The 26,229-nt window shown below is 42.1% G+C and overlaps 2 protein-coding genes across 3 annotated transcripts in view; one reads left to right on the top strand and one right to left on the bottom strand.

Moving 5' to 3' along the window:
- The first annotated feature begins 2,301 nt into the window (after nucleotides 1–2,301).
- On the top strand, nucleotides 2,302–8,665 carry LOC117317025. The gene is made up of 3 exons (XM_033871808.1): nucleotides 2,302–2,696; nucleotides 3,725–3,780; nucleotides 6,681–8,665. Exons 1-3 carry the CDS (start codon nucleotides 2,689–2,691, stop codon nucleotides 7,271–7,273), a joined length of 657 nt encoding a protein of 218 aa, XP_033727699.1. The 5' UTR covers nucleotides 2,302–2,688; the 3' UTR covers nucleotides 7,274–8,665.
- A 238-nt stretch (nucleotides 8,666–8,903) lies between these two features.
- LOC117316773 (NADPH oxidoreductase A-like) overlaps nucleotides 8,904–26,229 on the bottom strand; it is a 41,939-nt gene continuing 24,613 nt past the window's right edge. For both annotated transcript variants that reach the window (XM_033871544.1, XM_033871543.1), the window contains exons 9-13: nucleotides 20,229–20,390; nucleotides 18,334–18,568; nucleotides 15,196–15,279; nucleotides 14,014–14,138; nucleotides 8,904–12,486 (exon numbers count right to left, since the gene is read on the bottom strand). In XM_033871544.1, the coding sequence (XP_033727435.1) occupies nucleotides 12,313–12,486; nucleotides 14,014–14,138; nucleotides 15,196–15,279; nucleotides 18,334–18,568; nucleotides 20,229–20,390 (780 nt within the window). In that variant the 3' untranslated portion in view covers nucleotides 8,904–12,312. The remainder of the gene's footprint in view (nucleotides 12,487–14,013; nucleotides 14,139–15,195; nucleotides 15,280–18,333; nucleotides 18,569–20,228; nucleotides 20,391–26,229) is intronic.

Genomic DNA, 26,229 nt, shown 5'->3' with positions numbered 1-26,229 from the left:
CACACTTAACTACATTCCGTTTGTATGTCACACTTTACTACATTCCATTTGTATGTCACACTTTACTACATTCCGTTTGTATGTCACACTTTACTACATTCCGTTTGTATGTCACACTTTACTACATTCCGTTTGTATGTCACACTTTACTACATTCCGTTTGTATGTCACACTTTACTACATTCCGTTTGTATGTCCACACTTTACTACATTCCGTTTGTATGTCACACTTTACTACATTCCGTTTGTATGTCACACTTTACTACATTTCGTTTGTATGTCCACACTTTACTACATTCCGTTTGTATGTCCACACTTTACTACATTCCGTTTGTGTGTCCACACTTTACTACATTCCGTTTGTATGTCACACTTTACTACATTCCGTTTGTATGTCACACTTTACTACATTCCGTTTGTATGTCACACTTTACTACATTCCGTTTGTATGTCACACTTTACTACATTCCGTTTGTATGTCACACTTTACTACATTCCGTTTGTATGTCACACTTTACTACATTCCGTTTGTATGTCACACTTTACTACATTCCGTTTGTATGTCACACTTTACTACATTCCGTTTGTGTGTCCACACTTTACTACATTCCGTTTGTGTGTCACAGTTTACTACATTCTGTTTGTATGTCACACTTTACTACATTCCGTTTGTATGTCACACTTTACTACATTCCGTTTGTATGTCCACACTTTACTACATTCCGTTTGTGTGTCACACTTTACTACATTCCGTTTGTGTGTTAACACTTTACTACATTCCGTTTTTTCTGTCACACTTTACTACATTCCGTTTGTGTGTCACACTTTACTACATTCCGTTTTTGTGTCCACACTTTACTACATTCCGTTTGTATGTCACACTTTACTACATTCCGTTTGTATGTCACACTTTACTACATTCCGTTTGTATGTCCACACTTTACTACATTCCGTTTGTGTCACACTTTACTACATTCCGTTTGTGTCACACTTTACTACATTCCGTTTGTGTGTCACACTTTACTACATTCCGTTTGTATGTCACACTTTACTACATTCCGTTTGTGTGTCCACACTTTACTACATTCCGTTTGTGTGTCACACTTTACTACATTCCGTTTGTGTGTCACACTTTACTACATTCCGTTTGTGTGTCCACACTTTACTACATTCACTTTGTATGTCACACTTTACTACATTCCGTTTGTATGTCACACTTTACTACATTCCGTTTGTGTGTCCACACTTTACTACATTCCGTTTGTGTGTTCACACTTTACTACATTCCGTTTGTATGTCAAACTTTATTACATTCCGTTTGTATGTCACACTTTACTACATTCCGTTTGTGTGTCCACACTTTACTACATTCCGTTTGTGTGTCACACTTTACTACATTCCGTTTGTATGTCACACTTTACTACATTCCGTTTGTATGTCAAACTTTACTACATTCCGTTTGTGTGTCCACACTTTACTACATTCCGTTTGTGTGTCCACACTTTACTACATTCCGTTTGTATGTCAAACTTTACTACATTCCGTTTGTATGTCAAACTTTACTACATTCCGTTTGTATGTCACACTTTACTACATTCCGTTTGTGTGTCCACACTTTACTACATTCCGTTTGTGTCCACACTTTACTACATTCCGTTTGTATGTCACACTTTACTACATTCCGTTTGTATGTCACACTTTACTACATTCCGTTTGTATGTCACACTTTACTACATTCCGTTTGTATGTCACACTTTACTACATTCCGTTTGTATTTATTGGCCTGCAGGGTTCCGTTTGTTTGATTAACGACAAGAGATATAGTTTTGGACAGGCTTTTACTTTATTAAACAGATATTAGACAGACAACAAATAAGTTTAACAAAAACAACACACAAGGATGGAAACACGCTCAGAACTGCCACACATAACCCTACGTAGCTTCGCAATGATATCAGTAGACATGTTCTAGCGCACCTGACGTGCTTTCCCTATGAAACTATCATATTGAAACAACCTGAATATAGACGCTGCTCTCCCCACGAGGTTACCACGACAGGTATAATGACAACATAAAACTAAGTGCACTGTAAGCCTGTCGCATTTATGTGCAACGCGCACAGGTAAATACCTGAGCCCCGTTCGATTTGCATTCTTCTCATTCTAGAATATATCTTCCGGTCACTCGATTTGAAGCTCTTCTGCTTCTGGAAGATCTTCTACCTCTTCCGTCTCGAAGCTGGAAGATTTATCTTCCAAGATGGCGGCGACCATGTTTTAAGTGTGCGAGTGATGAGTTTCACTAGGGAAGGATTTAAAACACATACATGTGTAGTCGAGTCGAGTAATATATGTGTTTATACGTAGCTAGGTCGGGGGATTTATTACATCAGAATAGCGGCAATATGATGGTTTGATATAACTACCAGCTTTAGAAGCGTTGTATGCAGTTGGTACGACGGCGTTCGCTGTTACAGGATAGATATAGCGCCTCTGTTATTCCGTTAGGTCGTATTTTCGCTCTCAGGCAGCCATGTTGGAACGTGTGTCGGGATGTAAACATAGTGCAGATTTCTCATTGGCTGAGCTCAACACCAGTAGCCAATCAAAATGGACCGCGGCTTATATAAGCCGGTGTTCCCGTATAGACGAGGCAGACAGGGCTGGACAGCTCGTCAACAGTAACCTATGTCCAGGTAAGGATGGGTTAGCTGCCACTTTAGTATAGGGCCGGATGGCTCGAGAGACCCAGTATAGGCGTATGGATAGAGTTAGCACGTGCCGGCACGGGTTTATGGCTTGGTAGCCAACTTACAGTACCAAAGATATTTACAGCAGAACAGCTGATTGAGGGGTGTTTACATGTTATAAACAATAGGTCTATAGTTACCATAGTATTGAGAGAGCACAGGACTGGGTACAGTTCATATATTTCCCCTGTGTAGAAATGTAATAGACCGTTTAACACTAGAGACAGCAGTCTCACTGTGGCAAGGTGGTAGTTTTATGAGCTTATGGGAGAAATATATGAATATTGTCAGTGTTAGGTTGAAATATAATTGCTAAGGTGAATATAATGAAGATAGGGGAGTAATAGCTAGATAAATTTCTAGAGTAGAATTATGTATAGCTCTGGATGCAGCTATTCGGGGAAGTTATTATATAGGAACTATTTAGGTAGTATTTACTGGTTTACTATCACATTATGTCTATAATTACAAGTTAAACTTAAGGACACTAGTCTCTGTGATAAAGTTTTTGATACTACTGCTGTCCATATTTTACAATGGCAACAACCTTTACAATTGTTATGTTTTCAGATGATGATTTGTTATGTTATTAAATACTGGAACTGTTATTTCTGACTCAAGTTTTCATTTCTCTTATCTCCCGCCTGATATAAAAGAACATTGTGGACGAGGGATATTGAGGAATGGGTGTCCGACATATGAGATCACAAAATTAAACACAACGCGAAGTACAAAATCATACCCGCTATATCCGGGATTGACACCTATTCGCCAGAAATCCCTTTTCTACTACATTTGGTGCCGTGACCAGGATCAGGTTGTGCAGAGATAGAGAAATTGAAAATTCAAATTTGGGAATTTGATTTTATTTCATTTTGGAGAAATACAGTAATAAATAATTCTCAATTAAATATATGGCTGTATAGACATGAAAAGTACCAGAAATTATAATAATTCTTTTTTATCTCCTACAGAGTCTTAGATACTCATAACTTTGCTGGGAAAAGACAAGGCAGCCAAGGAGCAGAGGGTATGGATAGCTCTATCTATGTTCCTGATACAAGGGTGATGAGAGAGGGAAACCCCAGGGATAGTGGCAAGCATGTCACATTTTCTAGTGATGACTTATTTATCAATTTAGACAGGACCAGTGATAGAAATATCACATTTTCTCAAAGTGAGGGGTATATGGAGCCTCCTAGGTGTAATCAGTTAGGCGATACAACCAACTTGTCTAAGGGACGGGAAAGGTCCGGTGGGACCAATGACTTGGAGGAAAGGGGTAATTTGAATATCATTGAAGATGAACAGAATGATATGACCAGAGATACTAGGTTAGCAGGGATAGGTCGTTACCGGCTAGAGGCATGGGGGGGAGCAGCAGGTGACCCCACGGTAGTCGACTCTTTGGCCTTCGCCAGGGACAGTTTGGAGTCAGGGAGGGGGGGTGGATATGAGGTCCAATGGGATGGACGGGGATGGACACGACTCATGGACAGATAGTGGGTATACGACAGTAGGGCGAGACTCAAGGGGACATAACTCTGACTATAGGACCTCACATATAAGGGATACTGAGGACGACCCCAGAGCCATGCCCACGTTGGACAGAAGTAGTCTGGTTACCAGAGGGGAAATGAGGCCAGAGCCCCATGATGTATCTAGTCCGGGGGGTAAGATGACTTGCAAGTCTTATACAGGTGACTGGGATATATATAGGAAAAAAGAAACAGTACCTGAATTTGGCGCTCTTAGGGAAGCTTCGCCCTATAGAGAACCTAGTAGTAACGGTCGTGAAACTAGTTTCAGAGAACATACCTCAGGGTTTGACCAAGGGATGCATAGGAGGTTAAGGAAACCAAGTATACCAGAACCTTTATACAATAGTACACCCCGAGATTTCATGACAGAAAGAGAGACTATTACCAACAGGTGGAATAATTTCAGGGGAAATAGTCCTGTCAGGCATACGAGGGGAGTAGAATATGGTGTTAGGGAAGCTGTTCCTATGGGAGATGGTAGGCCTTTACCAATCCAAGCAACTCCAGTAGCCAGGAGAAAGGAGAAAAAACCCGAGCCTTATGATGGGAAAAGTATAGACTGGGTTAGTTACATAACTCACTTCGAACAAGTGTCTAGATGGAACGGGTGGGGAAATTCAGAAAAAGCAGCCCAGCTGGCCATGAGCTTGAGGGGTGCCGCACAGGAATTACTAGCCACATTGACCCTCCATCAGTTATCTGACTACTCAACACTTAAGGATGCACTTGAACAACGCTTTAACCCCAGGGAGTTAGAAGTAGCATACAGGTGTCAATATAGAAATAGAAGAAGGGGACCTGAAGAGAGTGTACTAGATTTTGGGTATGCCATACGTAAGTTAGCACAGCAAGCTTACCCTTCTTCACCATTTAGAACCTACGAAACACATGTTATAGATCAGTACATAGAGGGGCTTAACAATCACAAGTTAAAGAAGCATGTTCTGCTGAACAAACCTTCTACACTTGATAGAGCTATAGCACTTGCTACAGAGATAGAGGCTATAGAAAAAACTAGTACCAAGGTCACGAAACCTAAGAATGGAGATATTTGCGCGATAACAGGGAAACACAAAGGGGGAGTAACTCCAAAAGGGAGAGGGAAAGAACCGTGTAAAAACTTCTCTGAGTTTGCACAGAAAGACGATAGCCAAAGACAGTTATGGATACAGTGGTGTAGAGAGCAACAACTCTGTTTTACTTGTGGGTCAGCCGATCATAGGTCAGGGCAATGTCCAGATCGGACAAACCGGGACTCATTGAGACCATGGGCAGGGAATTTAATTGAGAATGACAGCCAGTTGCCGTTAAACTAGGAGAGACTGAGTCTAGGGCCATAGGTTCAGTCGTTGACACACCCTTAGGAGACAGAAAGGGGAAAGAAGGGCCAAAATATAAAACACTAGGGGAATCCCCAGGTGATGAAAGTCAAGCAGCACTTCATTCGGAGAGCTGTGAACCTTCTGAGGGGGCAAGAGTGTTACACAAACCGGAAATAGGTCAGAATGAAAGCGAGAATTGTCAGGAGGAAGTAGAGCAAACAGGGGATTTGGGTTTATTGAGGTTAGACAACAATAGCACCAAAGTGTACCTAGATGCTATAAACCTGTCCTGCTTATATGCCAAGACGCGAATAGACGGGGCCTATTATTACATGCTGATAGATTCAGGATCATCAGTATCCATCATGTCTATAGGGATGTACCACAGGTTAGGTATGCAACGGAGTGACATCTCCGATACACGGTTGTCCTTATTCACTGCGGGTGGTAAAAAACTAGACATCCTGGGAGAGGTAGCTGTAGCTATCAACATTGATAACAAACAGTTTATACAAACGTTTGTAGTAGCTGATATACATGGGTTGACTCCAGACGAAATTGAGTCTGGGGGAGGGGGAAATGGGGAAGAGTCGGACGACTCAATTCCAGATGACGCAGAACAAGACCCCCATGACTATGATATGATAGATCTAGAGGTAGATCAAACAGTACAGGGACAGGGATCCCCAAAAACGACACGTACGGGGAGAGTTGTTAAACCCAGGGATATATACTCCCCATAGTTGGAATGAGAAGGGAAATACATGGACATGTAATGAGGTAGACAGTAAAGGTTAAATAAATTAACCAATCTCATTTGTTGGGTTAGGGAATGAAAACCTCTCTCATCACACCTTGGTAACTGGGGGGAATGTGTAACATAGTGTACATAGTAATTTAAGGTTCCAGAATGTATATATTTTGTTAATTTTTGTATTAATAAGCAACGAGCCATAAAATTCTGCATAGTAATAACTTAGTTCCTCTATTATAATAATTTGATATCATTAGGGGAGATGCCCAGAAAGGGTGCAGGGTGAAATATAAAGTTGTAAATTTGGTTGTAGAAATGGACCTACAGATTGAGGTAGAGTCAGAGGAAATGAGGGACTTCCTTAAACAGGAGGAGTGGAAAAGCGGGGACCGCTGCATGGTTTCAGGGTGCCCTGTCTCCAAGTCCTTTGTACGGGGGATGGCATATGTGGACCACTGGGCCAAGGTACATCTGCCCCAGACATATTTATACCAGTGTGTCAGGTGCGGGCAGAAGTGGGCATTGCGGACCAGGGCCACCCGACACAGCCGGACAGTACATAGGACGGAGGATCTGCCCAGGAGGTTGACTGTGCCTAATCGACACTACGTCGACCCTGGCGCAGTGTCACCACCCCCAGGTCTACAACCACCAAACAACCAGGCACCACCAAGCCCCAGGACGCCGGAACCCGTGCAGGAGGCAGTGCAGAGACCTAATGTGGAGACCAGGCCATGGAGATTGGTGGAGATGGGACCGAGGCAACCATCAACCCTATGGGCGCTGGCCCTTAGATGCTCCAGGAGAATACTGAAGGCCAACAGGGAGAAGAGAGCCAAGGAGAGGGGACTTATGGTGGAAACCAGCCTGGTGGACTATCTCCACCTCATCCATGAGGAAAACTAAATTAATAGTGTAATTGTTTATTTATTCAATGCCAATATTGTAAGTGCTTATGGTAGGACGTGTCGCGGGATCGCGCCCGATATTACTTTATATTGTATAACAGGAAGTTATAGATATGTGGCATATTATTTATATAAATTGTTGAAGCCACTTATAATTTACATTATGGAAATACTCTGTAGAAGAAAGGAAATGTTGCCAAATTTATTTTTTGTTTGTTAAAAGGTTTTTTGATATATATATATATATACATTTATTATTTATACCATGACTCTAATGGCGTACCAGGTATATATGGAGTAGTGGTGAGTATGGGTAGTAGTCAATGCTGTACTTGATCGTAAGTATTGACTGGAGGGAGGTATGTAGTCGAGTCGAGTAATATATGTGTTTATACGTAGCTAGGTCGGGGGATTTATTACATCAGAATAGCGGCAATATGATGGTTTGATATAACTACCAGCTTTAGAAGCGTTGTATGCAGTTGGTACGACGGCGTTCGCTGTTACAGGATAGATATAGCGCCTCTGTTATTCCGTTAGGTCGTATTTTCGCTCTCAGGCAGCCATGTTGGAACGTGTGTCGGGATGTAAACATAGTGCAGATTTCTCATTGGCTGAGCTCAACACCAGTAGCCAATCAAAATGGACCGCGGCTTATATAAGCCGGTGTTCCCGTATAGACGAGGCAGACAGGGCTGGACAGCTCGTCAACAGTAACCTATGTCCAGGTAAGGATGGGTTAGCTGCCACTTTAGTATAGGGCCGGATGGCTCGAGAGACCCAGTATAGGCGTATGGATAGAGTTAGCACGTGCCGGCACGGGTTTATGGCTTGGTAGCCAACTTACAGTACCAAAGATATTTACAGCAGAACAGCTGATTGAGGGGTGTTTACATGTTATAAACAATAGGTCTATAGTTACCATAGTATTGAGAGAGCACAGGACTGGGTACAGTTCATATATTTCCCCTGTGTAGAAATGTAATAGACCGTTTAACACTAGAGACAGCAGTCTCACTGTGGCAAGGTGGTAGTTTTATGAGCTTATGGGAGAAATATATGAATATTGTCAGTGTTAGGTTGAAATATAATTGCTAAGGTGAATATAATGAAGATAGGGGAGTAATAGCTAGATAAATTTCTAGAGTAGAATTATGTATAGCTCTGGATGCAGCTATTCGGGGAAGTTATTATATAGGAACTATTTAGGTAGTATTTACTGGTTTACTATCACATTATGTCTATAATTACAAGTTAAACTTAAGGACACTAGTCTCTGTGATAAAGTTTTTGATACTACTGCTGTCCATATTTTACAATGGCAACAACCTTTACAATTGTTATGTTTTCAGATGATGATTTGTTATGTTATTAAATACTGGAACTGTTATTTCTGACTCAAGTTTTCATTTCTCTTATCTCCCGCCTGATATAAAAGAACATTGTGGACGAGGGATATTGAGGAATGGGTGTCTGACATATGAGATCACAAAATTAAACACAACGCGAAGTACAAAATCATACCCGCTATATCCGGGATTGACACCTATTCGCCAGAAATCCCTTTTCTACTACACATGCACATGTTTGTGTCATCGTGTTTGAGAAAACTTAAAAACTTGCTTATTTTTTGTTTTAGTCTCCCCGTTTACTCGATTTACATATAACGGAATACGATCTTCTTAGAAGGCTTCTCTTCTTAGAAGAGTGCAAATCGAACGGGGCTCTGCTTTGTAAAGCCTGCACGTGTAGATCAGTTTGATCATCAACCAATCGGCTGCCCTGACACAAAACGCTTTTAGAACGGGGTCGGGTGAAGCCCGCGCTAATTTAAACGGTACTTGATCCTACACAGCTGTCAATATATTAACTGTAATAGATTAATATAAAATTCAATAATAGTAATTCATACCACTTGCATTCATTTAGACAACATATCACTCATTCATGCAATCTCCCATTACTCGCACAATCTGACATTCTTTCAACCTCAGCCAGGCCAGGACACACTCAAATCCACATCTGCCACATATGTCCACACTATACTATATTCCGACTAAAAGACCCATACATCTCTCTGATAACGTCCTTCTGTCTCCCTCAGACTAAGTGACTCATACATCTCTCTGATAACGTCCTTCCGTCTCCCTCAGACTAAGTGACCCATACATCTCTCTGATAACGTCCCTCTGTCTCCCTCAGACTAAGTGACCCATACATCTCTCTGATAACGTCCTTCTGTCTCCCTCAGACTAAGTGACCCATACATCTCTCTGATAACGTCCCTCTGTCTCCCTCAGACTAAGTGACCCATACATCTCTCTGATAACGTCCCTCTGTCTCCCTCAGACTAAGTGACCAACACATCTCTCTGATAACGTCCTTCCGTCTCCCTCAGACTAAGTGACCCATACATCTCTCTGATAACGTCCTTCTGTCTCCCTCAGACTAAGTGACCCATACATCTCTCTGATAACGTCCTTCTGTCTCCCTCAGACTAAGTGACCCATACATCTCTCTGATAACGTCCTTCTGTCTCCCTCAGACTAAGTGACCCATACATCTCTCTGATAACGTCCTTCTGTCTCCCTCAGACTAAGTGACCCATACATCTCTCTGATAACGTCCCTCTGTCTCCCTCAGACTAAGTGACCCATACATCTCTCTGATAACGTCCTTCTGTCTCCCTCAGACTAAGTGACCCACACATCTCTCTGATAACGTCCTTCTGTCTCCCTCAGACTAAGTGACCCATACATCTCTCTGATAACGTCCCTCTGTCTCCCTCAGACTAAGTGACCCACACATCTCTCTGATAACGTCCTTCTGTCTCCCTCAGACTAAGTGACCCATACATCTCTCTGATAACGTCCTTCTGTCTCCCTCAGACTAAGTGACCCATACATCTCTCTGATAACGTCCCTCTGTCTCCCTCAGACTAAGTGACCCATACATCTCTCTGATAACGTCCTTCTGTCTCCCTCAGACTAAGTGACCCATACATCTCTCTGATAACGTCCTTCTGTCTCCCTCAGACTAAGTGACCCACACATCTCTCTGATAACGTCCTTCTGTCTCCCTCAGACTAAGTGACCCATACATCTCTCTGATAACGTCCCTCTGTCTCCCTCAGACTAAGTGACCCATACATCTCTCTGATAACGTCCTTCTGTCTCCCTCAGACTAAGTGACCCATACATCTCTCTGATAACGTCCTTCTGTCTCCCTCAGACTAAGTGACCCATACATCTCTCTGATAACGTCCTTCTGTCTCCCTCAGACTAAGTGACCCATACATCTCTCTGATAACGTCCTTCTGTCTCCCTCAGACTAAGTGACCCATACATCTCTCTGATAACGTCCTTCTGTCTCCCTCAGACTAAGTGACCCATACATCTCTCTGATAACGTCCTTCTGTCTCCCTCAGACTAAGTGACCCATACATCTCTCTGATAACGTCCTTCTGTCTCCCTCAGACTAAGTGACCCACACATCTCTCTGATAACGTCCTTCTGTCTCCCTCAGACTAAGTGACCCATACATCTCTCTGATAACGTCCCTCTGTCTCCCTCAGACTAAGTGACTCATACATCTCTGATAACGTCCTTCTGTCTCCCTCAGACTAAGTGACCCATACATCTCTCTGATAACGTCCTTCTGTCTCCCTCAGACTAAGTGACCCATACATCTCTCTGATAACGTCCTTCTGTCTCCCTGAGACTAAGTGACCCATACATCTCTCTGATAACGTCCTTCTGTCTCCCTCAGACTAAGTGACCCATACATCTCTCTGATAACGTCCTTCTGTCTCTCTCAGACTAAGTGACCCATACATCTCTGTGATAACGTCCTTCTGTCTCCCTTAGACTAAGTGACCCATACATCTCTCTGATAACGTCCTTCTGTCTCCCTCAGACTCAGTGACCCATACATCTCTGTGATAACGTCCTTCTGTCTCTCTCAGACTAAGTGACCCATACATCTCTCTGATAACGTCCTTCTGTCTCCCTCAGACTAAGTGACCCATACATCTCTCTGATAACGTCCCTCTGTCTCCCTCAGACTAAGTGACCCACACATCTCTCTGATAACGTCCTTCTGTCTCCCTCAGACTAAGTGACCCATACATCTCTCTGATAACGTCCTTCTGTCTCCCTCAGACTAAGTGACCCATACATCTCTCTGATAACGTCCTTCTGTCTCCCTCAGACTAAGTGACCCACACATCTCTGATAACGTCCTTCTGTCTCCCTCAGACTAAGTGACCCATACATCTCTCTGATAACGTCCTTCTGTCTCCCTCAGACTAAGTGACCCAAACATCTCTGATAACGTCCTTCTGTCTCTCTCAGACTAAGTGACCCACACATCTCTCTGATAACGTCCTTCTGTCTCCCTCAGACTAAGTGACCCATACATCTCTCTGATAACGTCCTTCTGTCTCCCTCAGACTAAGTGACCCATACATCTCTCTGATAACGTCCTTCTGTCTCCCTGAGACTAAGTGACCCATACATCTCTCTGATAACGTCCTTCTGTCTCCCTCAGACTAAGTGACCCATACATCTCTCTGATAACGTCCTTCTGTCTCCCTCAGACTAAGTGACCCATACATCTCTGATAACGTCCTTCTGTCTCTCTCAGACTAAGTGACCCACACATCTCTCTGATAACGTCCTTCTGTCTCCCTGAGACTAAGTGACCCATACATCTCTCTGATAACGTCCTTCCGTCTCCCTCAGACTAAGTGACCCATACATCTCTCTGATAACGTCCTTCTGTCTCCCTCAGACTAAGTGACCCATACATCTCTCTGATAACGTCCTTCTGTCTCCCTCAGACTAAGTGACCCACACATCTCTCTGATAACGTCCTTCTGTCTCCCTCAGACTAAGTGACCCATACATCTCTCTGATAACGTCCTTCTGTCTCCCTCAGACTAAGTGACCCATACATCTCTCTGATAACGTCCTTCTGTCTCCCTCAGACTAAGTGACCCATACATCTCTCTGATAATGTCCCTCTGTCTCCCTCAGACTAAGTGACCCACACATCTCTCTGATAACGTCCTTCCGTCTCTAGTTGCCTGAGAAAGTCTGTTGCATCACGTTTCTCCAACTGACCACATGACTGGACAATATCGGTCAAGGCTAGGTGGACATCTTTAGCCATATTTCTGGCATCCCCACATATATAAACGTGACCGTTTTCCTGTGTAAATGAGACAAAATTTTCACAGAATAACAGGATTTTTTTTTTTAAAAGGCACAAAATAACATGCAATATTTTACTTCAAATCAATCTTGAATAAAACAAGACGTCCATGAGACATGGTTATATATTAACAGCATTTTGCGATCATCATGCAGATATATTCACTTTGAAAGCTTTATAATAATACCATATAGCTGGTTATTTTTGCAGGGGTGATATTTTCGCTTATTCGAGGGTCATATAGACGTGATCGCAAAAATTTGATCCGTACGATAATACATATGTATGACAAGCGTAAATATTTTCCACGATATAAATGACAATATTAATTGGCATCGTCATAATCTACATTTGAATGTAAGGAAATTGATGCTGTCCATTTATAAATATAAACACATAAACTTCACAGCTAGCTCATTTTGGTTATAAAAAAGTAATTATCATTTATTTTAATGACAAATGTTTACCACAATAAAATTGATGATCATACAAAAAAAAAAAAAAAAAAAATTAGTGACATTAATCTACATATTAACAAAAAGATGGCGTTAAGAATCTAAAGGCAAGAAAACAGTATGTACAATGTACAAGAAGCATGCTGGGTATTGATAAACCCTACTGGCCCCCGCTTAAAATAGTAACAGTGACCTTGACCCAAAAACCCTGATACTCGAGCTTGATCTGTAGCTATTCATACTGAAGTTACATATCAACTTTCACAAACATACCTTGAAGTATGGCTAAAGAAAGTGAGGAAAACTGAGTGGGCCGAATGACAAACGGACATACAGACAAAGATTGACTTATGGGGTGTAGTTTTTTGTCTGTGAACTTGCGGGGTACAACACACAAGTTTTAATTAGCTATGGACATCACATTTAACTTCCGTTTATTCCGTCGCTTAAAAGCACATGCGCAATGAGGTTTAATGATGAATTATGGGGAAAAACACAAAATTACATTAAATTTCATCTCCTATAGGCGACTGAGATATTTGCGCAGAATGAATTGTTAATTCACCCCACAAGTATATCTGAGTGAGTATGGATAGACAGACGGACAGACGGACGGACGGACGGACGGAGAGGAAACCGATAGTCCCCCTAGTTTCTCTGGTAGGTGACTAACAAATAGCTAAACATGCCGGAGGTCAGGATTAGGGTTAAAGGAACGACCAAAATTAAATCAAATTTGAAGAAATTATATCTAATTAAAATCTAAATATTTATTCTCACTCTGTTACATGAACATCTAACGACATCGCATAAGGGGTCACGTTCTGGTGACCTTTGTTATCTCAACATTCACTTTCAGGTCGAATTGTCAATTTTTTTATGTCATCGCGATCTCACCCATCACATCATGCATCTGAAGCTTACCATTTCGGTACCGCATGTATATAGCTATATGCTTCGTGGGACGGAATGACTTGAAACAGATTAACAGATAATGCAAGCTAATGCACTCTAGTCATGCTTTTTCACACCAACAAAATTCTAGATTTTCAGGTGACTTCCGTAATACCTTGGTTAGCAGTTCCCAGATCAGGCCGCAATCCTCTCTTAGAAGATCTTGGACATAAACCTTCCTGTCTTGATCCCGGGAAAAAGCCACTCTCATGGAAAGGACCTGTTCTCTGCTGAATTTCTCTGTAACCATAAAATGTACCAGTATATAAATTATGTATTTCATTCTGATGAATTATTTTGATATGGCATTTATGTCAAAATGAATACCACAGGATTTTTGTCTGGCTAACAAAAAGAAATATAATTAGCAACCATTTGAACATAAAGAACAGCTGGCCCAGTGTTTATAATATTTTGTCTCTGGGTCTCTTTGTTACAGATAGGAAGTTGTTTATATATGTTTTAATATATTTGGTCATTGTGGCCTTGAAAGTAGCGTCATGCAGTTCGACCAATTTTGATAACACTCCATCAATCCATCAAGACCATCTTTTGCAGTTATCTTTGACTTCTGACTGACAAAAAAAAAAGACCACTTGGTCACGAAGATCTCAAAATCACTGCAGGCAAGTTAGAGCTGAATCCCACTGGTGAAACATGAAAAGAAGTTGTTCAAGAAGGCCAAGGCGGCCATCTTGGATTTCAGACATATCAGAAATATAACAACACTTGGCCAGGACCATTTAAGGTAATTCACCAAGAACTTAAAGTAAAGGGAGATAACTACCAATAAGTAGCGCACTTATCAAAGGTCTCACACAGCTAATTATTTCACTATATGTTATTACCAATGACACCATCCCCTCAATCGCTCATTTGAAGTTCAAATATTGGAAAATTTATATCAAATTAAAGTTTGAAAATTTCTCTACCAGAAAAATGATGTTATTGGATAAGTTTAATAGCATATAAGAGCTCACCAGTACTTGGAAGACAGTAACCCTGATATCTACAGTGGACAGGGGAACCCCCACCTGGGGAATTCCCGACTTTTTACACCTAGAATCCTACACGTTTCTATTTATACCAGGAGTGTATATTTTTGATTTTTAGAATCTCAAGACCCTACTCATTATTCTCGTATATAGAAAGTACCCATTGCGTGTGTTATATACTCAGAAAATAGCTACAAACCCAAGAAACACATTATCTTCAGGGACTTAGTTCAGGTGAAACACTAGCTGATTGGCTGAATTAGTCGTGTGAGACCTCAAAGCATGATTACAGAATGACTCACCCAACTCCTCTCTGTACAGGAAATCCCCAAGCTTGTGTCTGCAGCCATAATACACATGGATTTTCCCTTTTTCTTCACTGACCTCTGTAATAAAGAAATCTTCAGGATTAATTGTGCTCTATAATCTCTGATGTCAAATTTAACAGAGGAATACATCGAGGTAATGTTACAGTAAGACCTATGTTCTCTAGTTCTCCTAGTCACATTGGCTCCAAAATTATAATCCTCTCAGATTTGTTTAAAAAAATGTTGTGAAAGTGGAAAAGAATAGGTCGCCTAACTACTAGCTCGTGCAGGCTAAGGGAATTTCCCTTTAGCATAATGGTAGGATGCCAGAGCAAGGTAAAAGTGGCTAGTATAGGTCACATTACTAGCTCAGGCTTGGAGGAATTACCCTTTAGCCTTAGTGGTAGAATGCATAACTTGACAACCAATGGTAACTGGTTGAACTTGAGAGTCTATACTGTATAAAGTTTGATGACGTACCTCTATCCTGTATAAAGTTTAATGACGTACCTCTATCCTGTATAAAGTGTGATGACGTACTTCTATCCTATATAAAGTTTGATGACGTACCTCTATCCTATATAAAGTTTGATGACGTACCTCTATCCTGTATAAAGTTTGGTGACGTACCTCTATCCTATATAAAGTGTGATGACGTACCTCTATCCTATATAAAGTTTGATGACGTACCTCTATCCTATATAAAGTTTGATGACGTACCTCTATCCTGTATAAAGTTTGGTGACGTACCTCTATCCTATATAAAGTGTGATGACGTACCTCTATCCTATATAAAGTTTGATGACGTACCTCTATCCTATATAAAGTTTGATGATGTACCTCTATCCTGTATAAAGTTTGATGACGTACCTCTATCCTGTATAAAGTTTGACGACGTACCTCTATCTTTCCTGTAAAAAGTTTGATGACGTACCTCTATCCTATATAAAGTTTGATGACGTACCTCTATCCTATATAAAGTTTGATGACATACCTCTATCCTATATAAAGTTTGATGACGTACCTCTATCCTATATAAAGTGTGATGACGTACCTCTATCCTGTATAAAGTTTGATGAAGTACCTCTATCCTGTATAAAGTTTGATGACATACCTCTATCCTGTATAAAGTTTGATGACGTACCTCTATCCTATTTAAAGTTTGATGACGTACCTCTATCCTATATAAAGTTTGATGACGTACCTCTATCCTGTATAAAGTTTGATGACGTACCTCTATCCTATATAAAGTGTGATGACGTACCTCTATCCTGTATAAAGTTTGATGAAGTACCTCTATCCTGTATAAAGTTTGATGACATACCTCTATCCTATATAAAGTTTGATGACGTACCTCTATCCTGTATCAAGTTTGATGACGTACCTCTATCCTGTATAAAGTTTGATGACATACCTCTATCCTATATAAAGTTTGATGATGTACCTCTATCCTGTATAAAGTTTGATGATGTACCTCTATCCTATATAAAGTTTGATGACGTACCTCTATCCTGTATAAAGTTTGATGACGTACCTCTATCCTATATAAAGTGTGATGACGTACCTCTATCCTGTATAAAGTTTGATGAAGTACCTCTATCCTGTATAAAGTTTGATGACATACCTCTATCCTATATAAAGTTTGATGACGTACCTCTATCCTGTATCAAGTTTGATGACGTACCTCTATCCTGTATAAAGTTTGATGACATACCTCTATCCTATATAAAGTTTGATGATGTACCTCTATCCTGTATAAAGTTTGATGATGTACCTCTATCCTATATAAAGTTTGATGACGTACCTCTATCCTATATAAAGTTTGATGACGTACCTCTATCCTATATAAAGTTTGATGACGTACCTCTATCCTGTATAAAGTTTGATGACGTACCTCTATCCTGTATAAAGTTTGATGACGTACCTCTATCCTGTACACAGTTTGATGACGTACCTCTATCCTGTACACAGTTTGATGATGTACCTCTATCCTGTATAAAGTTTGATGGCGTACCTCTATCCTATATAAAGTTTGATGACGTACCTCTATCCTGTATAAAGTTTGATGACGTACCTCTATCCTGTACACAGTTTGATGACGTACCTCTATCCTGTACACAGTTTGATGATGTACCTCTATCCTGTATAAAGTTTGATGGCGTACCTCTATCCTATATAAAGTTTGATGACGTACCTCTATCCTGTATAAAGTTTGATGACGTACCTCTATCCTGTACACAGTTTGATGACGTACCTCTATCCTATATAAAGTTTGATGACGTACCTCTATCCTGTACACAGTTTGATGACGTACCTCTATCCTGTACACAGTTTGATGACGTACCTCTATCCTGTATAAAGTTTGATGGCGTACCTCTATCCTATATAAAGTTTGATGACGTACCTCTATCCTGTATAAAGTTTGATGACGTACCTCTATCCTGTATAAAGTTTGATGACGTACCTCTATCCTGTATAAAGTTTGAAGACGTACCTCTATCCTGTACACAGTTTGATGACGTACCTCTATCCTGTACACAGTTTGATGATGTACCTCTATCCTATATAAAGTTTGATGACGTACCTCTATCCTATATAAAGTTTGATGACGTACCTCTATCCTGTATAAAGTTTGATGACGTACCTCTATCCTGTACACAGTTTGATGACGTACCTCTATCCTGTACACAGTTTGATGATGTACCTCTATCCTGTATAAAGTTTGATGACGTACCTCTATCCTATATAAAGTTTGATGACGTACCTCTATCCTATATAAAGTTTGATGACGTACCTCTATCCTGTATAAAGTTTGATGACGTACCTCTATCCTGTATAAAGTTTGATGACATACCTCTATCCTGCATAAAGTTTGATGACGTACCTCTATCCTGTATAAAGTTTGATGACGTACCTCTATCCTGTATAAAGTTTGATGACGTACCTCTATCTATCCTATATAAAGCTTGATGACATACCTCTATCCTGTATAAAGTTTGATGACGTACCTCTATCCTGTATAAAGTGTGATGACGTACCTCTATCCTGTATAAAGTTTGATGACGTACCTCTATCCTGTATAAAGTTTGATGACGTACCTCTATCTTTCCTGTATAAAGTTTGATGACGTACCTCTTTCCTGTATAAAGGCCCTAAAGGGAGCGATTCCTGTTCCTGGCCCTATCAGAATCACTGGCTTGCTGTGGTTGTCAGGGAGACGGAAGTCTGGGTTACGACTTACAAACACGGGGCATGACTGACCGACCTTGACACGATCTTGTAGGTGTGTGGTGGTAACGCCCTCGCGACCTAAAGAGAGTGTCTTGTAACGTAGAACTGCCATACATACACAGACAGTCGCAGAATCCTGGAAAGACATACCGTGGAACTTCGTTAACTCGAAACTCGGAAAACTCGAATACTCCGCTTAACTCGAAGTAGTTCGTCAGTACTGGCCGAATTCTCTCTTTATCCTATTAAAAAAACTCGGAAAACTCGAATTCGGAAAACTGAAAAACTCGGATAATACGAATTGAAATTTGGTCCCAACAATAAAAATCCTACTTGAAATGGCAAAACTACACCAAACTACGAGTGGCAGAATGAAATATTACATATACATTTACATGAATTCACCAATCTTTACACTGAACTGATGAGCGACAGAGCGGAGTTATAATGATTATATAATGTTGACAAATATTGACCAAACTTTGTACCAAAAATAATGACAACTCGCTTAATTCGAACACTCTGATAACTTGAAGTTTTTTCATGGTCCCGTCGAGTTCGAGTTAACAAAGTTCCACTGTATTTGTAACAAGCAGATTTAAAACAAAACATTTTACAGGTACAATGTATGTTTGAAATTTTTAGTGTCTACTAAAGGGATATATCTTATCTAAGCTTTTCAAAGTTTTGTTTTGCATTCATCACACTGTGAACGGCCAGTGTAATTTGGAGTTTAGATTTCCTGGCGGTAGCAGGTGGCAACCTCAATTTTCCACATACGAGATACCCGTGTCATGCTTACTAGAACCATTTTGATGGTACAAGATCTATAAATAACACAAAATTTTATAAAATTCATAATATATCAAAATTTGGAAAAATAATCATACAGCAGTGAAGTTGTTAATCTGAAGGTTTCTACTACTTTCTCGGAAAGTCAGAGTTAGATTTTAAAATGATTGGCCTGCTCTGGTAACATCTTGTATGGTAAAAGAAATGATTGATATTTCGATATAATTTTTGTTATGTGTGTTTTCTTTCCACAACGTATTGAATAGTTGAATAGTAGAAAACACACTTGAGAGTGGGTTCTCCCCCCCCCCCCCCCCCCCCCCCCCCCCCCCCCCCCCCTTTCATTATGGCAGGAATTCTTATGTTAGTCGTCCCAAATCGGATCTTTTTTAAAGGCCCATAAAGCATCATAGAAACCTTTGGATTATGAAGTTAAATGCCAGAACTGTATCATGCAAATGACCAGAATCTCATGATCATCTCTATATCATTAGTAAATGAATGACAAGTTTGTTTGTTTGTTTTTGTTTAACGTCCTATTAACAGCCAGGGTCATTTAAGGACGTGCCAGGTTTAGAGGTGGAGGAAAGCCGGAGTACCCGGAGAAAAACCACCGACCTATGGTCAGTACCTGGCAACTGTCCCACGTAGGCTTCAAATTCGCAACCCAGAGGTGGAGGGCTAGTGTTAAAGTGTTGGGACACCTTTTACCACTCGGCCACCGCGGCCCCCACGAGTAACCCTGTGGATCAATCATTTTCTGGTAGGGTTCGCAGCTTGCTTTTACGTAAATTAATATTTCATGAAAAAAAATTTGAATAGAAAACTGAACACTTAATTAAACAAAATTAATATTACAGTATACCAAGTCACTCAAGGTTACAGCACACTAAAGGGAATGTTGATCAGTATCAATCAAACTGACAACAAATTTATAGAAATAAAATTTGTTGAAATTGAACATCAAACTGACACCAGGACATGGGTATTGAATTTAACCTAACCTTTACGGGAGAAGAGGATATAGAGTAATATCTTGGTTGAAGTGGTTTCAGACAGGGCAGTAGTTGATGAGGAGTCAAGGTCGCTGGCCAGAAATCCTGAAAGACATCTCTTACTTCTCTCACTGTCAGGTAGTGCTGGAGGGCATGATTAGACCTTCCTGTCTGAAAGGTCAAGGTCAGTGGTGTAAACAAGGGCAAAGATGTGTTACAATTATAGCTATCCACCAATATTCCAAAACTCGGAAAAATACATGGTCCTATATACCACCTACCCCTGTCTGTAGTAACCATACCACCTACCTCTGTCTGTAGTAACCATACCACCTACCCTGTCTGTAGTAACTCTACCACCTACCCCTGTCTGTAGTAACCATACCACCTACCCCTGTCTGTAGTAACCATACCACCTACCCTCTGTCTGTAGTAACCATACCACCTACCCCTGTCTGTAGTAACCATACCACCTACCTCTGTCTGTAGTAACCATACCACCTACCTCTGTCTGTAGTAACCATACCACCTACCTCTGTCTGTAGTAACCATACCACCTACCTCTGTCTGTAGTAACCATACCACCTACCCCTGTCTGTAGTAACCATACCACCTACCTCTGTCTGTAGTAACCATACCACCTACCTCTGTCTGTAGTAACAATGATACCACCTACCTCTGTCTGTAGTAACCATACCACCTACCACATTTCTGTAGTAACCATGATACCACCTACCTCATGGTCCTGTAGTAACCATGATCCAACCTATACCTCTGTCTGTAGTAACCATACCACCTACCCCTGTCTGTAGTAACCCATCCCACCTACCCCTGTCTGTAGTAACCATACCACCTACCCCTGTCTGTAGTAACTCTACCACCTACCCCTGTCTGTAGTAACCATACCACCTACTTCTGTCTGTAGTAACCATACCACCTACCCCTATCTGTAGTAACCATACCACTTACCCCTGTCTGTAGTAACCATACAACCTACCTTCTGTCTGTAGTAACCATACCACCTACCCCTATCTGTAGTAACCATACCACTTACCCCTATCTGTAGTAACCATACCACTTACCTCTGTCTGTAGTAACCATACCACCTACCCCTGTCTGTAGTAACCATGATACCACCTACCTCTGTCTGTAGTAACCATACCACCTACCCCTGTCTGTAGTAACCATACCACCTACCTCTGTCTGTAGTAACCATACCACCTACCCTCTGTCTGTAGTAACCATACCACCTACCCCTGTCTGTAGTAACAATGATACCACCTACCTCTGTCTGTAGTAACAATGTTACCACCTACCCCTGTCTGTAGTAACAATACCACCTACCTCTGTCTGTAGTAACCATACCACCTACCTCTGTCTGTAGTAACCATACCACCTACCCCTGTCTGTAGTAACCATACCACCTACCTCTGTCTGTAGTAACCATACCACCTATCTCTGTCTGTAGTAACCATACCACCTACCCTCTGTCTGTAGTAACCATACCACCTACCCCTGTCTGTAGTAACCATACCACCTACCTCTGTCGTAGTAACCATACCACCTACCTCTGTCTGTAGTAACAATGATACCACCCTACCTCTGTCTGTAGTAACCATACCACCTACCCGCTGTTCTGTTATTAACCATACCACCTCCCCCTTGTCTGTAGAACCATACCAACCTAACACCGGTGCTGTAGGTAACCTACCACCTACCTCGTCGTGTTAGTAACCATACCCACAACCTTAATACCACTACTCTGTTCTGTAGTAACCATACCACCTACCATCCTGTCTATAGTTAACCATACCAACTACCTCTGTCTCGTAGTAACCACTACCACCTACCACTGTCTGTAGTAACCGATACCACCTACCCTTCTGTCTGTAGTAACCATACCACCTACCCTCTGTCCGTAGTAACCCATGATACCCCTACCTCTGTCTGTAGTAACCATACCACCTACCTCTGTCTGTAGTAACCATACCACCTACCCCTGTCTGTAGTAACCATACCACCTACCCCTGTCTGTAGTAACCATACCACCTACCTCTGTCTGTAGTAACCATACCACCTACCCCTGTCTGTAGTAACCATACCACCTACCCCTGTCTGTAGTAACCATGATACCACCTACCTCTGTCTGTAGTAACAATACCACCTACCTCTGTCTGTAGTAACCATACCACCTACCTCTGTCTGTAGTAACCATACCACCTACCCTGTCTGTAGTAACCATACCACCTACCCCTGTCTGTAGTAACCAAACCACCTACCTCTGTCTGTAGTAACCATACCACCTACCTCTGTCTGTAGTAACCATATCACCTACCCTCTGTCTGTAGTAACCATACCACCTACCTCTGTCTGTAGTAACCATACCACCTACCCCTGTCTGTAGTAACCATACCACCTACCTCTGTCTGTAGTAATAATGATACCACCTACCTCTGTCTGTAGTAACCATACCACCTACCTCTGTCTGTAGTAACCATACCACCTACCCTGTCTGTAGTAACCATACCACCTACCCCTGTCTGTAGTAACCATACCACCTACCTCTGTCTGTAGTAACCATACCACCTACCCTGTCTGTAGTAACCATACCACCTACCCTCTGTCTGTAGTAACCATACCACCTACCCCTGTCTGTAGTAACCATACCACCTACCTCTGTCTGTAGTAACCATACCACCTACCCCTGTCTGTAGTAACCATACCACCTACCTCTGTCTGTAGTAACCATACCACCTACCTCTGTCTGTAGTAACCATACCACCTACCCCTGTCTGTAGTAACCATACCACCTACCCTCTGTCTGTAGTAACCATACCACCTACCTCTGTCTGTAGTAACCATACCACCTACCCGTCTGTAGTAACCATACCACCTACCTCTGTCTGTAGTAACCATACCACCTACCTCTGTCTGTAGTAACCATACCACCTACCTCTGTCTAGTAACCATACCACCTTACCCTCTGTCTGTAGTAACCATACCCCTACCCCTGTTGTCTGTAGTAACCATACACCTATACCCTCTGTCTGTAGTAACCATACCACCTACCTCTGTCCTGTAGTAACTATACCACCCTACCCCTCTTTGTCTGTAGTAACCTCTACCACCTCCCCTTTGTCTGTAGTAACCATCACCACCTACCCCTGTCTTAGTTGTAGCTAACAATACCACCTACCTCTGTTCTTGTAGTAACTCATACCACCTACTCATGTCTGTAGTAACCATACCAACTACCCTCTGTCTGTAGTAACCTATACCACCTATCCCTTGTCTGTTATGTAACCATAACACCTTACCTCAGTCTGTCGTAACCATACCACCTTACTTCTGTCTGTAGTAACCATACCACCTACCTCTGTCTTGTAGATAACAATACCACCTTACCTCTGTCTGTAGTAACACATACCACCCTACCCCTGTCTGTAGTAACCATACCACCTACCTCTGTCTGTAGTAACCATACCACCTACCTCTGTCTGTAGTAACCATACCACCTACCCTGTCTGTAGTAACCATACCACCTACCCCTGTCTGTAGTAACCATACCACCTACCCCTGTCTGTAGTAACCATACCACCTACCTCTGTCTGTAGTAACCATACCACCTACCCCTGTCTGTAGTAACCATACCACCTACCCCTGTCTGTAGTAACCATACCACCTACCCCTGTCTGTAGTAACCATACCACCTACCCCTGTCTGTAGTAACCATACCACCTACCCTCTGTCTGTAGTAACCATACCACCTACCCTCTGTCTGTAGTAACCATACCACCTACCTCTGTCTGTAGTAACCATACCACCTACCCCTGTCTGTAGTAACCCATACCACCTACTCCTGTCTGTAGTAACCATACCACCTACCTCTGTCTGTAGTAACCATACCACCTACCTCTGTCTGTAGTAAACCATACCACCTACCTCTGTCTGTAGTAACCATACCACCTACCCCTGTCTGTAGTAACCATACCACCTACCTCTGTCTGTAGTAACCATACCACCTACCCTGTCTGTAGTACCATACCACCTACCTCTGTCTGTAGTAACATACCACCTACCTCTGTCTGTAGTAACCATACCACCTACCCCTGTCTGTAGTAAACCATACCACCTACCTCTGTCCTGTAGTAACCATATACCACCTACCCTCTGTCTGTAGTAACCATACCACCTACCTCTGTCTGTAGTAACCATACCACCTACCTCTGTCTGTAGTAACCATACCACCTACCCCTGTCTGTAGTAACCATACCACCTACCCCTGTCTGTAGTAACCATACCACCTACCTCTGTCTGTAGTAACCATACCACCTACCCTGTCTGTAGTAACCATACCACCTACCCCTGTCTGTAGTAACCATACCACCTACCTCTGTCTGTAGTAACTCTACCACCTACCCTGTCTGTAGTAACCATACCACCTACCTCTGTCTGTAGTAACCATACCACCTACCCCTGTCTGTAGTAACCATACCACCTACCTCTGTCTGTAGTAACCATACCACCTACCCTAACCTACCCCTGTCTGTAGTAACAAACCACCTACCTCTGTCTGTAGTAACCATACCACCTACCCCTGTCTGTAGTAACCATACCACCTACCCTCTGTCTGTAGTAACCATACCACCTACCCTGTCTGTAGTAACCATACACATACCCTCTGTCTGTAGTAACCATACCACCTACCCCTGTCTGTAGTAACCATACCACCTACCCTCGTCTGTAGTTAACCATACCACCTACCCTCTGTCTGTAGTAACCATACCACCTACCTCTGTCTGTAGTAATCATACCACCTACCCTCTGTCTGTAGTAACCTATACCACCTACCCTGTCTGTAGTAACCATACCACCTACCTCTGTCTGTAGTAACCATACCACCTACCCTCGTCTGTAGTAACCATTACCACCTACCCTCTGTCTGTAGTAACCATATACCACCTACCTCTGTCTGTAGTAACCATACCACCTACCCTCTGTCTAGTAGTAACCATACCACCTACCCCTGTCTGTAGTAAACCATACCACCACCTACCTCTGTCTGTAGTAACCATACCACCTACCTCTGTCTGTAGTAAATGATACCACCTACCCCTGTCTGTAGTAACATACCACCTACCCCTGTCTGTAGTAACCATACCACCTACCCCTGTCTGTAGTAACCATACCACCTACCTCTGTCTGTAGTAACCATACCACCTACCCCTGTCTGTAGTAACCATACCACCTACCCTGTCTGTAGTAACCATACCACATACCTCTGTCTGTAGTAACTCTACCACCTACCCCTGTCTGTAGTAATCATACCACCTACCTCTGTCTGTAGTAACCATACCACCTACCTCTGTCTGTAGTAACCATACCACCTACCCCTGTCTGTAGTAACCATACCACCTACCCCTGTCTGTAGTAACCATACCATCTACCTCTGTCTGTAGTAACTCTACCACCTACCCCTGTCTGTAGTAACCATGATACCACCTACCCCTGTCTGTAGTAACCATACCACCTACCCCTGTCTGTAGTAACCATACCACCTACCTCTGTCTGTAGTAACCATACCACCTACCCCTGTCTGTAGTAACCATACCACCTACCCCTGTCTGTAGTAACCATACCACCTACCTCTGTCTGTAGTAACCATACCACCTACCCTCTGTCTGTAGTAACCATACCACCTACCTCTGTCTGTAGTAACCATACCACCTACCCGTCTGTAGTAACCATACCACCTACCCTCTGTCTGTAGTAACCATACCACCTACCCCTGTCTGTAGTAACCATACCACCTACCTCTGTCTGTAGTAACCATACCACCTACCCCTGTCTGTAGTAACCATACCACCTACCCCTGTCTGTAGTAACCATACCACCTACCTCTGTCTGTAGTAACCATACCACCTACCCCTGTCTGTAGTAACCATACCACCTACCTCTGTCTGTAGTAACCATACCACCTACCCTGTCTGTAGTAACCATACCACCTACC

The sequence above is a fragment of the Pecten maximus genome, chromosome 18 (assembly GCF_902652985.1).
Source record: "Pecten maximus chromosome 18, xPecMax1.1, whole genome shotgun sequence".
NCBI lineage: Eukaryota > Metazoa > Mollusca > Bivalvia > Pectinida > Pectinidae > Pecten > Pecten maximus.
This window is presented reverse-complemented; position numbering and strand designations above follow the sequence as displayed.